The sequence below is a fragment of the Akebia trifoliata genome, chromosome 3 (genome assembly GCF_017979445.1).
Source record: "Akebia trifoliata isolate Shusen 1 chromosome 3, ASM1797944v1, whole genome shotgun sequence".
Classification (NCBI taxonomy): Eukaryota; Viridiplantae; Streptophyta; class Magnoliopsida; order Ranunculales; family Lardizabalaceae; genus Akebia; species Akebia trifoliata.
The window spans coordinates 41,252,817-41,270,066 of NC_141377.1; the positions used below are offsets into that span (position 1 = coordinate 41,252,817).

Consider the following 17,250-nt stretch of genomic DNA (forward strand, 5'->3'; position numbering starts at 1 on the left):
GTTATTTCGATCCATCAAACTCGAAATGAATCACGGATTACGAAAACATTTGTAATACATCCAAGCGTGGAGAAAATTCATTTACTCAATCTGTATCACAAATTAATTACTGTCATTTAAGCCAATATCAAGCTACATATCATCTTATATATATAGCAAAAAACCCAAGCTAGTCAACTGTGAAGCAGCATTGATAAGGTTGCTGGAGTTTAACTTTGAAATTCTTCGGCTAGATCATAGTATGAACAAAATAAGTTTGAGATGATATGCTCGTTACTCCTTCATTGAGAAAAGATATGATGTGAGGCTAGATTGAAGGAAAGTACTTGTTAAGGCGGTATGGGAGTGAATAAAATTCTTCACTCCGCGTATCCGTCTTGAAATACCTGAACTTCTCCCACCAATGGAAACCTCTATCTCTTCGAATTGCAGAGTCCCCACGATGGAGGGTGCAGTCCAAGAAGAAAGCAACCATAGCAGCCACGGTTGCATGGGACAAGAAGATCACACTCACGATATTGTTGAACTGCAAGTAATGGAAAAAAATGGGTACTTCTAACAGATGTTAAATGGAGCCAACTTAGTAAGAAAAATAAATTTAGCTTTGATTCAAATCTCCTCACCGATGTAGAGCCAGTGTGAACAGGTCCACGACCAGAAAATATTGCATATTCATTGAAGTACTCTGGCACCGAAAATCCCAAGAAGAAAGAAAGGCCTAAAATGAACTTTGTTCTGAAACTGTTGAGATTGCAGAATTGAAGCAAACCAAGACCTGCAGAAGCTGTTCACACAATGATAGGACCATAATCAAAATTCAACTTCCATTGAGAAAAAATTCTACAAAGACATTAAATACAACAAGAGTCTTAGTAAAAGATGAAGAGATTAAGGAAAGGCGACCAGATTATTTCCAAAAATTATTAAATGAAAACTGCTCGAAAGGCTGGCAACTATATGGAGACATGGGATATGAAAACAGTTCTGGGCTCCTAGAAAAAAAAAAGAAAACAAGTAGGGCATTAGAACCATATGGCATTCGGACAAGAATAAGAAACAAACGAAATGTTGCATTGTCTTGGCTAGCTAAATTGTTCAAACCTATGAGTTGCAACCAATAAAATTATAGGAGAGTGAAGGAATAAAAAATAAGGATAAAAACAAAGATAAAAGAGACCAATTTGGTTTGATGCCAGAAGATCAACCTTAAAGGTAAACTTCTGCTTATACAAATGATGGAGAAGACAAAACTGTGCATGTTTGACATAGAGGTCAGGCATACATGTCCTGATGTCCAGTACCTTAATCTAGAAATTAGGTTAGATACTATAGTTCAAAATAATCATAATAAACTCTAATTATTAAAATCATTACAAGACATTCCAGATATATTCTTGAGCATATAGAGGCACACATACCCACATAAGCAAATAAGACGCAATACAAGGCTGCAACAATTGGCAATGGAATAGACGCGAAGAGTGCTCCGAATTTTCCTGTTTAGTGATATAAAGTATAAAATAAAATAAAAAATTAGATGTTCCAGATTTTCCAGGTTAATAGCATAGAACAAATAATCTGTTTAGCCAACAAGATAAGGAAATTCCAGGACCATTATACAACCAAATGAAGTACTATACCTAATACAGAAAAGAAAAGCATAAACCCTGCGGAGATTTGAATAACTCTTCGACTACCAACTCGTGTCAATGCCAATAGACCCGCATTTTCACTGTACATTTAACAATACATGGTAAGATCATCCATATAGGAAAAAGAGGAATATTTGGACTGGGACATTCAACCTCTAAATAGACCCAATTGTGCCATACATGTGGTACTTGTGCATATGAGTTGGGAACAATGAGTGGACCTCAGTGAGATCCCCAACACTATAAGTGTGGATGGAATTGGGTCATGCCTGTAGAAGCCCATGGGCCTAACTCATCCTCACAAAACCGGCTTGTAAGGTGAGGATTGCCCCAGGTTTATATACAGCCCAAGGTCTTGATACCTAGGCGATGTGGGACTATCGCTCACACTCCCCCTCACGTGTAACGTGTCTCCTACATCCCTGTGGTTACCCGCTCTGATACCATGTTGAAGCTTATGGGCCTAACTAATCCTTCACAAAACTGGTTTGTAAGGTGAGGATTGCCCCAGGTTTATATCCAGCCCAAGGTCTTGACACCTGGGCGATGTGGGACTATCACTCACAAAGCCGATGTCGTAACCCAACCTCTAGCTTAAAAAAGAAAAGAAATGCCCAATAACATTGTTGAATTGTTTGAGTTCATTACACTGATGCCGCAGAGCCAGTTACGTTACCAAACATCCCATTCAGCAAAATCCCTATTCCCTGAAATTTATAGGAAATATATAAGAAATCAAGAAGCAACATGTATGGAGTCTACGAGTAAAAGAGAGGCATCCTGTTAAGTGAGACCTCCTAGAATAAATCGTTACCTGCCAGCCAACACCACGGCTGAGAACAGAAGGAGGTATTGGCGTGGCACTCCCATATCTTGATACTGCAATAAAAGTACCTGTTGACTGAAAAATGAAGAAATAAATCTAGAAAGAAATTAAGTTTCATGTGAGTTCTCATATTTCACCTTCTAGAAATAAAATGCAATGTTAATATGACAGATTTACAAAGCAGTTCCACAGAAGACCAGAACCCCATCTTTACAAGAATATTTATAAGGCAATCATTCACATGCACGATTAACAAAGCAAAATAGAAAAGGTGTTACTACCAATAAATTAATTGTTCAAAAAACAGGAGATACAAGGTAAACTTTACAACAAGCAAACCTCAATGAGTGAAGCAAAAGTAGCAGCCATCATAGCAAAAGCCTCTCCAGCGTTGAAAGTGGGAGGCCCCCATTGAAATGGGTATGGAACCCTTACCCTGCATGAAATGAAGCAAAGGTAACGAGCCTTAGTGATATGAAAGGTTGCCACAAGCAGAGGAAACTTGGGCGATGAGTCATTGGGGGATGATTTTGTAATTGTAAAACAACATGTAAAGCTCCCAAAATTGTTTGACATTCTGCATCGTGAATCACAGCTATCCACCAAATGAAGAAAATAATAAAGCCCCTAATAGACTAAATATCAATAACATAGCTCGTTTACACATTTTAGAAATAACTAATAGCATGCAAATGAAGTAAAACAACTTTGGGCCCATGACAACATTGGGCTTTGTGGAGCCTAGTTATGTTTGATCCGGTTGACGATCCGACCCTGACCCGAATAATGTTGCGTGGTATTTTAATGGGAAATTTTTTGAGGTTTAGTCCATGGAGTGGAGGCTTGGGCCGAAAAAAATTTGGACCCGTTTTGTAACCCATTGTGAATCCTGTGCGCAGTATATAGAAGCCGTTTTTGGTGATTAGGATTTTTTAAGGTCTTGGTTGTCGTTTTTGAGATTTGAGCCGCACTTTGTAATTCTTCTCCATACTAGAGAAATCCTTACAACTCCGTGGACGTAGGCAAATTGCCGAACCACGTAAATACTGTCTTGTGCGTGTGATTGCTTTCTTTTTCGACGTGTGTTTTTTCTCTAATTTTTGTTTCTCACAGGTTGGGAATTTCGGGTTGAATTCCTTACACACAGACAAGAAAAAGTAGCCTCCTCCACACTGTGCCGTATGCATACCCCACAGGTATATGGGTGGGCCACATGTATATGGATAAATATTTCTTCTCTATTTAATAAGAAAATGTGTAAAATTGATGATCACAAATTGCAGCTATGAGAAACTAGGGGACCCATTCAACAGTGCTTAGAAGAAGGGAAATAAAAGAGACCCCTTTCTTCTGATCCATTTTCATTGATCGTTTCAATATTTTGACCAATATGATTTATGCATAACATCATAAAACAATAAACCCCAAGAGAAAAAATTTGGAATCTGAAGAAAGAAACATCTTTGCCAAGCTTTATTTTAACAGAAGGTTGTGTCATTAACTTCTTTACAAATTAAAAGGTGGTCCCTTGATGTTTTTGTTTAAAAATACGATACTTTATTAACTCTTCTAAAAGGGTTAAGTAATACGACATTCCATGTTCACTAATGCAGCACTTATTGGATTTCTTTTTTCTTTTCTTCTAACAAGAAAATGAGTTTATACCTTTTCCAAGTAAAATTTTCTATAAAAAAAAATGTCCTTTGATGGTTTTATCTAAAAGGGTAAAGTAATCCAACACTCCATGGACACTATCTCAAAACTTACCTGTTCAAGACGAAATTTTCTTTTTAGTAAAAATATAAGATAGAATATGAATATACTTGTCTTAAGGTACAAGATACATCTCATAAAATATCCCATCACATAATCTGTTGTTATTTTTAAAGATGGATCTAAATGCAAGATAGGATTTTAAGAAATGGAACAAATTTTTATAAGATAAAATCTAACATAAGAGAAAAGTTAGTCTAACAGAGATCTTGTACAAAGAATGAGAGAAGTGAGAAGTAAAAAGTAAAAAAATCAGTGTAGTTCAAAAACAGAAGCTTACCATGGAGCTGCAGTAAGGAGCCCAGCACGATCAGTGCGACAACTAATTTGGGTGTTTGGAGATTTGTTGTTATATGCACCACCTACTGTCAGAATATGTGCATAAACCCATACAATTGCAACAGAGAACAGCACCGCAAAGCGATTGAATATGGACCTCCTTACTATTATTAGATGAGAGAGATACTGCAAAAGCATTAGTCACCCCGGACATTACTTATTTGTGCTTTACCAGTAAAAAGCAATTGAGGACAAAGGATTTCACTTACTTGTGAAATTAAGACTAACAAAATCAACTGTGGAAGCCCAATTTCAATACATTTTGCCAGCTGAAAGCATAAGTAAAAGCAACATCTTGCAAATGAATAAAGTTGAAAAAAAAACTGTACGCAATAAATAAAAAGTAGTACCCAAACAGTTAGTTTGAATAAGATAAAGAAGTAAATAAGGATTAAATACTCAGTCTTGGCAATAAGCCATCCTCCTTGTGTTTGTAGTTCATACGGCACAAATAAAGACGATCTAGAACCAACATTCAATTGGGCCCCAACCAATGGATCTTATAACCTATAGTATGGATTCAATTGTGACTTAAACACTAAATCAATTGCATCCATTTAAGACGATTACACATGATTTAGGAATTGAGTCCAAGAAAAAGAACACATAAAGGGTGTTCCAATATGATTGGCATAGATCTTTGAACACGATAATTAACGCAATATGATTGGCATGGTCTTTAAACACGATAACTAACGCAATAACCCATGCATTGGTTCAAAAACATATGTATTGTGTGAAGGACTCAGAATTCTTACTTGGGGAAAACCATATTGATAGAGCCCGAGCCCAGCTAGAGTTACAAGAGGAACTGCAGAAAGGGGGCTCAGAAACCTAAACCAGTAAGAGAAACGAACCCGTCATTAAATATGCAATACTCATAAACAAATACAATTAATAACCGGAAAACCCACCAAACAACATTCCTCCAGAAGCCCAGGAAACCAACAATTATCTGGAAAAGAGAGGCAGCAATGAGAGCGCCTTGTATTCCTTGCATCGTTTGGAGAAACCTCTGATAAATTATGGTACAAAACAACGATAATTAGAAACAATTGAATCACAAATGTAAAATGGAGAAAGACTGCGAGAATGGGAAATCGAACCTGGTGAGGGTCCATAATTGAGCTATATCGACTTGCCAGGACAATCGAGACCGTGGGAATGGTAAATGTAAATGAACCCCCCATCACTGCAGGGAGACGAGTCCCGAATAAGGATTGAAGAAGAGTGTTCAATCCTGTAACAAAGAGTAAGGTCTGTATCACTTGGGCCTTCTCAACCTGCCAAGGAATAAAGCCTAAAATCAATCGAAATTTCACAAAAAATAATTGAAAGATTCGAGAAAAGCTTGGAGAGAAAATTATATTAGAAATGCTTACATTGCCACCACCCATTAGAGGAACTATGAAGCTGGGTATGATTACAGTTATGCCGAGAGTCACCAGATAATGCTGAAAACCCAGAATGATTGCCTCCGCTGCATTACCAAAAGAATCGTGATTATATTACATAGAGACCACAAATGAGTTAAAAACAGGTGAATTGTGTTGAAGATTATATAGGAATCAGAGATTGGATTAAAAAGAGGGGAACACAAAGAAAATTTTGATACCGAAACAGTTTTAACTCACAAACAACATCGAAGTACTTGAAACTATGAGATTATATAAATAATTGAAAACAGGGGAATTGGCCTGGAGGTTAGATAAGAAAATAAGATTGGATTGAAAAAAAAAGGAACCCATATCAAATTTTGATTCAGAAACAATTCTAATTGAAGAAGAAACCTTAGAATATCTCACAAACAACATCAAATGATTCAAATACTTGAAACTGTGAAGAAATAAGCTTATACGTATTAAACGAACTTTAGTTCGTAAATATCTAAAACGAATGAAGATCACTAAAAGTGATTCAATCGAGTAAGACTCAATAAACTTCAAATCATATTCAACGAAAAATAAAATGGAAACACAAAAAAAAGAAGCAGCAGCTCTCTCTGAAAATATCTTCAACCTGAGAAAGACTTAAGACCCTGAAACAACTAAAAAAAAAGTTGGAAATCACGTAGAGTACTGAGTAAATCGACTGTCAGAAATGCTTCGATTAAGTAATAATCAACGACCAGAATTTTCCTTACTGATGACATTTTTGTTTTTTCGTTTTGAAATAAAATACAAAGTAACTAAAAGCTCGACAGTCTCCATGTTTAGAGTAGAGAAGAAGAGAACGAAAGAGAAAACACAGAAATGCTAAAATGCGCAGGAGGTGTACGGACGCCAAAAAGGGGGGCTAGTGACGCAGTAATCAATCCCAGGTAGCTGATCCTTCACTGGATGTGGCTGGAACTCGTCGTGCTTAGGCGGCGCTCCTCCACCACCCACTGCCATTCTCTCTCTCTCTCTCTCTCTAAAAGATACTCACAAGCGAGACTATAATTATATAGAAGAGAGAGAGAGAGAGAGAGTGTGTGAAAAAAATAAAGAGGGAATGAAGCACGTATTAGAGACAGGGTCGATATGCTGTTACGGTTTTCAGTTTGAATAAAAATGAAAAATCATTAGTTTTGAAACAGGACGTATGAATGGACTAAAATAACCTTGAAAATGAGTGAAATGTTTGCCACGGGTCTCTCCCATGTCAAGAAAAGGATGGAAGCAGTGCAAATCAATTTTTTTGTTTTTTAAACACTTTCCTTACTGCTTTAGTAAGATTTCAATTCTTACTAAGGTTTGTTGTGTTCAAATGGATTAAGACATTGGCCATCCAACACACTCATTCCTTTAGATTTCATGGAAAAATTAATATCCAAAAAGAAATCCAATGTTTTGAAAATGATGAGTACCACACTCTCAAATTTAAAATTCAAATTCAAAGATGAAAATCAATAGATTTTTGAGAAAAATAATTAAGTTTGTAAAATTTTGCCCTCTACAACATTGGCATCGAATCATATATTTAGATGCCGCAAGGTGAGCTCAATGATCTTAACTAATATTCAAAATCAATCTTGGTAAGGATGGTCATACTTATGATTTTTTTTTATTCTTGGCCGGATTTGATGGAAGTCCTAGAAGATATGCCCAACTCTACTAACAATTCACTTTGGCGGGACATATAAGGACATTTTAGTCTTTAAAATTTTAATTAAAATTAACATGTGAGCTAGTTTTTGTGGGCCAATAAAATAAGTGATATTTTGCTCACACACTCTAGTGCAGGGCACGCCAATTATAGAAAGTGTAATTTTATAAATTGAGGATGCATTCAATACATGCGTGCTCATGTGATTGGTGAATCTCAGATTCTATGAACATTGTTAGCAAAAATATAGTGAGCAAATTTTTTTTTCTAATAAAAGAGATTAACACTTAAAAGGGGGTTTTACCCTTGTTGGATTTACTTAAATGAAATGTTGGAATTACCTTTTAGTTTCACAAATATCATAATTTTTAATTGTGTGTAAGCTTTGAAATAATAAATTAGAATTTCATACACAAGAAGGATGCGTTTACTCTACAAAATCGACCTACATTTATCAAAGAGTTTTGATGATATGTCATCCCCCACTAACACCCCGCCCCTTTACGCCCCCATCATAGAACAATAAATCATTTGCCTTGGGATACACAAGAAAATGTCACGACATCGCAGATGTGTCATTAGTTGAACGTGGAAAGGATTGAGAAAACTGATAGATTGAAGTAGAGTCGTCAAGTGATAAGGTGGAAAAGTCGGAAAAAGTATAATCAATCCTACATCAAATAAGAGAACTTTCAGATCCTGATCTATAAGGACAAATCAGATCTTATATAATATAAGGTGTTTTAAAATTATACAAACTTTGATTAAAAAAATTAGACAATATTTTATTATTATGAGTCTGGGACATTCTTAAAAAATATTTATGAGTACATGCATCCCAATGCAAATGATATATGATTATGTGATGAGAGAGTAGTCGAGAGGAGTGTGTTTGAGGGTACATCAGAAAACTATTATTCTTTATCAAATTTAAAAAAAAAAAAAATTGATTTGATCCTCCTATTTATTAAATCAAAAGAAAATAATCCTCATCATCACGTGAGTTTATCTTTCTTCTATGTCTAACAATGCCCTTAATTAAGATATAATCTATAAAATTGGAATACAATCACCAAAGATAATAAGGCAGGGACTCCTCGTCAAAGATGGTTGGCTCACCCTCATCTACCACACCCCAATTTTCATTTATATAGAAAAAGAAAAAGTTGTTTAACTCTAAGTTTCTTAGTTTATTGGTGAAATTAGTAACACAACTGAATTGGCATTATATCTCCCTCATGTGAGATGACCAAAATGCCCATGAGAAATTCGCAAGGTAAATCATGGATATTTTAGAACACCTTTGACATTCTACGAGAAAAACCTAACACGTATGCAAGATTATCCATTTGGACAACATTACCCTGAGTAAGGGAAAAGAAGACGATGCATTAAAAATATAGGGATTTTGATCATTTACTCGATAAACCAAAGGATCATGGATATTTATTTATTTATTGCAAATGAAAAGTGTATCAAAACTGAGGGTATTTCGGTCATTTCCCTTTTCATCTGTTAGCGAATATTAGGCAATTTACTCAATAAACCAAAGGATCATGGATATTTATATATTTATTGCAAATGCAAAGTGTATCAAAACTGAGGGTATTTCGGTCATTTCTCTTTTCATCTGTTAGAGAATATTAGGCGTACCTAAATTGGGAGTCGCGTTAACAGTCAAGAACCTAGCCGTACAGTGATAATGACCGCTGAGTTAAAATCTACCTAATCTCATCGTTGCCCTTCTCACTAGATGACAAATTTGTCCCCGGTGAGCGTGACAAGCGTGTAAATAATATAAAATCATGAAGGATACGTGAGTCATAATGTAAGAACAAGAAGGGTATTTACGAGAATTTGCTAATTTGCAAAGGAACCTGGAAACCTATCTTTACTTTACTACGTCCCTCTTATGCTGCGCGAGAAAAAGCGAGCATAATAAATCTGAACAACTTTTGTTTTATCTATAAAAAAAATATTTATGTTGTTGAACGAAACATATTTGGGTGATTAATCTCACATATAGATCAATCTCGAGTTCGTCAATCGTATTTGACGGACGGATAGGAATGATGCCACGTGGGGCCAAACGAATATGGTGGTCCCACTTAGATGTGTGACGTGTCATTTGATATTACCTTCTAGTTGGTATGGAAGTTGCATCGACCATATTGATTCTTTGTTGGTTGAACAACTTAATTAGTTGGGTACTTGAGTGGTTAACGAAACAAACTGCTATTTCTAATGGGCGTGGAAAGAGGTTTTTTGAACATGCGTGCCGTGCTAAACTTTTGCTAATAGAGTTCTTAGTTATTTAAAGTAATTTTGTAATTGTCATTAATGAATACTTATTTGGGGCGGTTCATGAGACATATGTTAAAAATAATGGTTTTTCAAAATATAGGTTAGAGGTTTTGGATTGAGTTGATTTTTTGCAATGATGGTCACTATGATGAGAAGATCAACTTCACAAAAAATCAGTTCAATCTGAAATTTCTAAATCCATCAAAAGTGATTTACAAATTATTAACAAAAATTGATAAAAAAAAATCGATGGTCCACATTCTAAATCACTTTTAATAGGGTTAGAAGTTTCAGATTAGACTGATTTTTTTTCGGATGATCTTCCCATCATAGAGATCATCCTCACAAAAAATTAGCTCAATCCCAAACTTCTAACCCATATTTTGAAAATTTATTAATATTACATTATTTTTACATATGTTTTTTCATATGTCCCTTGATCCGTTCCTGTACTTATTTGATATTTTATTTATTTATTATTTTTGCTTTTCGTGTATCCTTATGCTTTGCCTGAGACTAATCCAGGTCAATTAGACCTGGAGGGTGGCCTTAAGGAATTCATAGCTATGTGAGGTTTCAAATGCTTGACCTACCCTTCCTAAGGAACTTATCAAGGCTTGGCTTGCAACTGTGCAAACCCCTTGGGTTTGGGTCTTGAAATATTATAGTTATAATATATTATTATAATTGATAAGGTCCCAATAATCTCACTTTGGGACCTTAATTTCACCAAGATTATTAAAGTTTGAATACTAGTTCCTTAAAAATAATAATAAATTTTATTAAATCCCAAATTTATGTAACTAACAATAAATTGTTACTAATTTCAAGTAAAAAATGCACATTCGGAAACCAACAAAAGACATAACAATTACGGTTACAATACGCGAGCCGAAAGGAAGCATCCAGAAAAAACTCGAAGGATTTGACAGCCACGTCACCGCGCTGCGGCTAGGCATGACCGCGCCGCGGTCATCTTGAGGAATTTGTCCTCGAGATTTGCACAGAAGCTTTCAATTGTTTCGGTAGTTGTAATTGAATGGGTTGTTCGAATCAAATCATCCGTCAAATCAACCCGATTACCCGAATACAAATGTTATAAATTGGAGGGTTGCTTTTAGAGAAAGGGTCTTCTCTTACTTTCTTCTTCTACAATTTTTTATTTTTCTTTCTTCAATTTTCTGTAATTTCCTTTTGAGAAAGCTCTTAAGTGTAGTGAGAACATCAAGAGTGATCCATTCATTATTTTTGTAATTCTTTGGAGAGCTATAAAAGAAGGACTACAGATTGATCATCATCTTCTTCACCCATGTTCCTTGTTTTTTTGTTATTTTCTGCATTTACAATTCTTGCGATGATCGGCTAGACCCTCCTTAGAGAGGTCAAGAATGCCAGAGCAATTTCATCCTACCAATGTTGTTTTGATTCTTTATTTCTGTTTTACATGTTAATTCTGAAAATCCTCTTAGGATAAGATTAGCAAACTTATACATTCAAATCAAGCTTAGATGATTATTACTTAGATAAGCTCAAGAACAATCATGCTATGTGAAGAATTGAAGTATAAGTCAGCTACACTTGTTTAAAGTTAGGATTCTCATGAATACTCTTTGATTACCATCAATGTTTAATTCAATCTATCTTCTAATCCACGAGCAATGACTTGCTACGTGGATTGAGTTATAAATAGAATAAATCAGCATTTTGGATGAATTGCAAAGGTTGAATTGACCTTTCCAAGCTTTTTTCCTTATATCTTCAATCTCTGTTGTTAGTTTTAATTTCATTTATAAATTAGTTGTTACTCTCTTTTCTATTTTTTTTACAAATCAATTTGTTTTAAGAAAAATCTGTATTTTTAATTCTGCTTTGGCATTTTTATTCGAATGAGTTTTTTAATCCAAACTGTCCCTATGGAATGAATTCAACTTACCCAAAGTCTTGTTTTACATCTTCTATATTTCTGCATTTACCCAACAAGCTTTACAATCGATCAATAATCTATGATTTTTCTAATCTACTGTCATTCTGATTTATCAATATTGTTTAAGAAATAATTTTTTGTTTGAATATTTGAAATATTATGACTTTTAATCTTATAAACAGGTGTGCAAGATAAAGATGTTAAAAATAAGTGTGGGTACAAAAGCAGAGGAGAATCGTAAAAGTATTAAAGAATCGAGAATTACTATAGAGATAAGTAGGCTACTATGTTGTCTTATAGAAAATACACTCCCACACTTCATTTGAAAATGAAGGTATAATCGGATTTTGGATGAGTCTATCTCTAGAATACAATAGAATTTTGCTCTAATTGTTTGGTCTCTCAAAATCCATTTTTCTTTCACCTATCAAATATAAAACACTTTATAGGATTGTTTGAAGGTTGGTTGCCACATTGTCTTACAAACTCATTAAATTATATCCTTATTAGGACCACGAGAACAAAGGGGTAAATCAACAAAACGTGAAGGGGTATGTGTAAATCATTTAGAGTCGTGCTACACTAACTTTGTCAGACACTATGTTCAACATTGTGTTGATGTTGCATTGCACAAATAACCATAGATTTCTTTCCTCATGATTATACAAGTTAAAAAATCAGTACTTCTCTATGCACTACCACATAAGTGCAGTGTTGACGAAGTCACTCAGTCATTTTCTTTGGATTCGTTATAAGACCTTTGAGGACGTTTGGCAATTGGCATGGTTACGACTTACACGCATCCAAGAGAGACATTTTTTTTAGAGGAAAACTGTAAGTTTCCTAAGGATCGATGTAAGTTTTCTAGAGATCCATTTACCTTGGTATCACTAGAAATGTCACACTATTCAATTGTTCATCTGATGGAGTGGGGAATATTGGGTGATATTGTCCATTATGTTAGTATCTTCTGTATCTAATCTCATTTACAGATTTATTGGAGTCAATAAAGGAAGCTTAATTATATCCTCAATCTAGGGGTGTCAAATCAGGCCCATAAAGCTTAATCGGGCCAATTAATCCGGCCTGTCTAAAAAAAAATATATAAGTTAAGGTTTTTTTATTGATCCCGCAAAGGTAAGGCTTAAAAATATTTCAACCCATCAAACCCGAATTAGGTTAAAAGATTATTTTGAAAAAAAATCAAACACATGAATAAAGTTTGAGTGTAAATAACTAGTTCCAAGAGAAGTATTTGGTTTTTTAAGGTATTTTAAATGAATAAAAAGCACGGGGAGGTAAATACCCAGACCTAAAATGGGTATTTATATTTGATTAAGAGGGTTTTTTTTTTTTTTTTGAACACTATGTTTGGATTGAGAGAAGAGAAGAGAAGAGAAGAGAAACGAGATCCTCTCCATCATGTTTAGATTGATATGAGAGAAATTGGGTTAGTTTTGAAATTTTAAAATATCTTAAAAAAGATCTAGGGAAGAGTTGGAATTATAAAATAGTTTAAAAGGTTTCTCTCCAAAGCTGTCCACTTTTGGAGAGAAATAAAACTCACATTTGTTTTTTCTTTTCTCTTATTTCCTATTTTTTCTCTTCTCTCTCCCTCTTAACAACCAATGTTTTAAAATCGAACCAATGATCTAACATAAATTTTGCTTAGTTAGTTGGATCGGGGTCTGACCAAGGCTCAGTTCAGTTGGACGTATTTTCTATTTGATATATATGTTCTTAAACTTGGGAGTTCAGTAGCCATTCATTTCAATACCTCGAATCAAGCAAAAAAAAAAATTTTATTTAAAAAAAAAATTATCTAAGTTTTTCTGTGAAACCTAGAGGGTTGTGGCGTTGGATTACCTATTTGATAATCCAGTTAAGCTCAATGACCCTTAGTAAGATTTTAAATATTACTAAGATAGTAAGCACAGTTTTTTCTACCAAAAAAACACATTTGACTTAAGTCTCATTTCAATTTTGAAGACCGGCCATCCCAAAGTAACAAATGCTGGTTTTACCGGTTAAATCAGGAATCGAATCAATAATTCTTGAAGATTCGATCGAACCTAGTCAAACCATCAGTCCGATCCGATTTTTAAAAAATTGTTAACAAACCAAATAGGAGAAATTGAGAGAGAACTCTTATCAAATAAGCATATTCCACATGGCCTCCACTTATGCCAAAATCGTGGATGTTATTTAAGAGGGCTCTTTGATCCCCAATTTATATCAAATCGTGGGAATAGAGATGGAATCCCTATTGTGGTCCATTAAACCCTTTTTTAATTCAAAAAACCTAGTCTCTTTCTTATTGTAAGAATCTTAATCTCCTTTATGGTCCAAAAGCCAAATCCTAATCCTCCATTGTTGAAAGAAGAAACAACAAAGTAAGAGGAGATCAAAGATTGAGCACCTTGAAGAAGAATATCTGAAAATTTCACGAACAAATAAAGTAATTATTATGTTTCGATCTTATCAATTGTCTTGTTGAGATGATAGTATAGTTATAATGATCTTGTTTTCATTCGTAGTTTATAAAACAAGGAAAAAATGAATAGTAATAATAGAAATATTACAAGAGTATGGTTATTCCTCGAATTTGAAATAGGGCTTTGCGCATCGGGTATAACTTCATTCTAATGTCAGATTAGGATGAAACAAGACTTGTTTAAAAGAGGACTCGGGGCTCTATGCCCTTTTTCAATGAATCAAACTCAGAAAATAATGTTTGTTGGGTGATATTTTGACTAAGAGATGTTAATTTTAATTTGATTATATAGACTTAAGTTTAGTAAATAGAGTACAAATTCGATATTGACGAGAATTCGTTCATGAGTGATTCGATTGTACTGTTGAGGAGATGTTGTTAGACAACTGTGACACTATGTGAATTTTTGGGTTGGATAGAGTTTTGTTTGATATAACAACATTAGAGAAATCGTTTCCTTTTAATTGGTGACTAACATATAAAATAGAAAAGGGTTATGAAATCATATTAATCGCATTTGTTATAAACTCAATAACATAAGTGCTCTAACCATATTGTGGCTTGTGATCAATGCATATATGTAGATAGAAAATGAATACACACTCAAAACAAATTTGTTCAAGCACCATTGACCAACCCCTTATGAATCTCAATTCATTTCAATAGAAACATAAATCAACCAATTTGATTAATTAGACTATAACAAATACGGACTAAAGGAAGGTAGATATTAATCATAGATTAAACTAAAAACTTTTCTATTCTTTACATGGGTGGTTTTACTTGCACAAGCCAAAATGTCTTTTATTGTACTCACTTTCTTGCGATACCCATCAAAAAGTGAAAATATCTAATTGCATGCACTTAATAAATTTGTTTTAATCTTCATTGCTCATTGCACCCTCCAAAAGTTATAGAACCCATTTATTCCTCTCTCTCTCTCTCTCTCCCTCCCTCCCTACATATATAATAGGTGGTGTTCAGAGGCCCTAAAGAGAGCCAGACATTGTGCCAAACATTTTTTCAACGTATGGGTTATAAATTTTAGAATGGGCTGATTTTTGGTGAGGATGATCTCTTCATCATCGAAAGTGGTTCATAAAAATCGAACGATCCACGATTGTTTAACTTGTAAACTAGGATTAGAAGTTTCGAAATGAGCTAATTTTTGGTGAGGATGATCTCTTCATCATAGAGATCATCCTCACCAAAAATTAACCCATTCCTAAACTTCTAACCCATGTTTTGAAAAATATTTAGCTCTTTTTAGGGTCTCCAAATGCTTCCCTATATATATCGTTCATTTCTTTTTATTTGTATCTAGAAAGGTTCTAAGCTTTAATCTCACTTGTTTTTCTTACCTTAACATCTTTAATTGAGTCAAAACCATTCACATGAGAACGTTTTGTCTGGTAGTACCTGCCTAATTTGTTTTGTAATATTCGGCTAGGTACCTATTGAATTAATTTTGTAATGTTCGTAAAAAGCTTTATTTGATAGGTACCTATCGAATTTGTTTGGTAATACTTGATAAATATATCGAATTTGTTAAAACAAGTTTGGTCTTAATCTATCGAACAAAATTTGTCAAAAAATCTTTGCATTCTTCGATTCAAAATCATCGTTTTGGAAGTTTTAATAGTTATTTTTCAACTTCTTTTGTGATTAAATGCAAAATAAAAACAAAAAAACAAAAATAAAAACAAAAAAGAATTAAGATAACTTGAAAAAAAAAAATATAAAATCTTATCTTCATTGGTTCAACCTCTTACAAAACTTAAAAGGAGATAAATATGAAGATAGAAGGAAGGAAGGGAGGAAGAAGAAGACAAAGTGGGATTTTATTTGGTGAGTTGTGATAGGTGCAATGAGAAAACAAAAAATGGTAAAAATGTATTAATTTTTTTTTTTTTATAAACGTTTACTTAAAGTGGGTACAATTAGCTATCTTGGTGTGTGTAAATAGAGCCACCCCTTTTACATGAACATCTTGAAAATGAACTTGAAAGAAAATGAATTTGACAAGGAAGACCAAAACTAAACACAAGTGGGTAAAAATGTAAATTTTCTTTTATACATTTTTCACTTAAAAGTAGGTAGAATTGGCTATCATGGTGTGTGCAAATAGAACCACCCCTTTTACACGATCAACTCGAAAATGAAATTGAGAGAAAACGGATGTGATAAGGAAGAACAAAGAAAGTTTGAATTGAATCCTAATAGGGTGTGGGTTGATATAAAAAAAATATTAATTAAATTTAGATATATTCTATTAACACACCGACGTTTACTTACAACACACTAATCTATTAGTCAATTTCAAAAGGATTGGTGTGGTATTGGTAAAAGTTGGGTGTTAGTGGAATCTCTCTAAATTTATAGTACTTTAATTTTTAATTGGATCCCATCTTATTTCGCAACTTTGTATTGTATTTATAGATTATTCTCTTCCTCTAGTCATATGAGCTAGAAAATGTGAACGATGGTGACTTTGGACTTTGAGACAACTTCTTTCTCTTCATAGTTAATCTTGTGAAAGTATTTTCTTCCTAAGAAGGTAAAAGGCATAGGAAAAAGATCTATTTCTTAAGTTAAAATCTTTCTCTTAAAAGGTTGACCATGAATTCGATTTTAATCATAGAGTGATTATGTTGTTGACTGTTTTAAATAATGTTTAGTCTGGTCAAAATTTTAAGCTATTTTATACATTCACATAGGTATATGTATATATATATATAAAAAAAAAATTTGGGGAAACAATATTTTATTTTATTGGTAATTTAAAAAAAATTAGTAATTATGCTTATGGTGTTAGAATCTCCTCACTGACTTGTTTTTTCTTCTACAAGGA

The 17,250-nt window shown here is 33.9% G+C and overlaps 1 protein-coding gene across 1 annotated transcript; it reads right to left on the reverse strand.

The window, feature by feature from the left end:
• LOC147407005 (nucleobase-ascorbate transporter 7-like) lies at positions 1-7,057 on the reverse strand. The gene is made up of 14 exons (XM_086435375.1): positions 6,872-7,057; positions 5,973-6,070; positions 5,697-5,873; positions 5,505-5,605; positions 5,349-5,424; positions 4,800-4,859; positions 4,532-4,716; positions 2,818-2,914; positions 2,467-2,553; positions 2,301-2,359; positions 1,641-1,732; positions 1,419-1,496; positions 624-784; positions 1-526 (listed from the first exon to the last, which is right to left on the reverse strand). The coding sequence occupies exons 1-14, from the start codon at positions 6,981-6,983 to the stop codon at positions 308-310; spliced, it is 1,602 nt and encodes a 533-aa protein (XP_086291501.1). The 5' UTR covers positions 6,984-7,057; the 3' UTR covers positions 1-307.
• Positions 7,058-17,250: the final 10,193 nt, after the last annotated feature.

Coding starts and splice junctions, on each gene's coding strand:
- LOC147407005 (XM_086435375.1), bottom strand. CDS start 6,983: ATGGCAGTGGGTGGTGGAGGAGCGCCGCCTAAGCACGACGAGTTCCAG. Junction 5,874..5,972: donor CTCTAATGGGTGGTGGCAAT/GTAAGCATTTCT, acceptor ATTCCTTGGCAG/GTTGAGAAGGCCCAAGTGAT. Junction 4,717..4,799: donor TGTTAGTCTTAATTTCACAA/GTAAGTGAAATC, acceptor ATGCTTTTGCAG/TATCTCTCTCATCTAATAAT.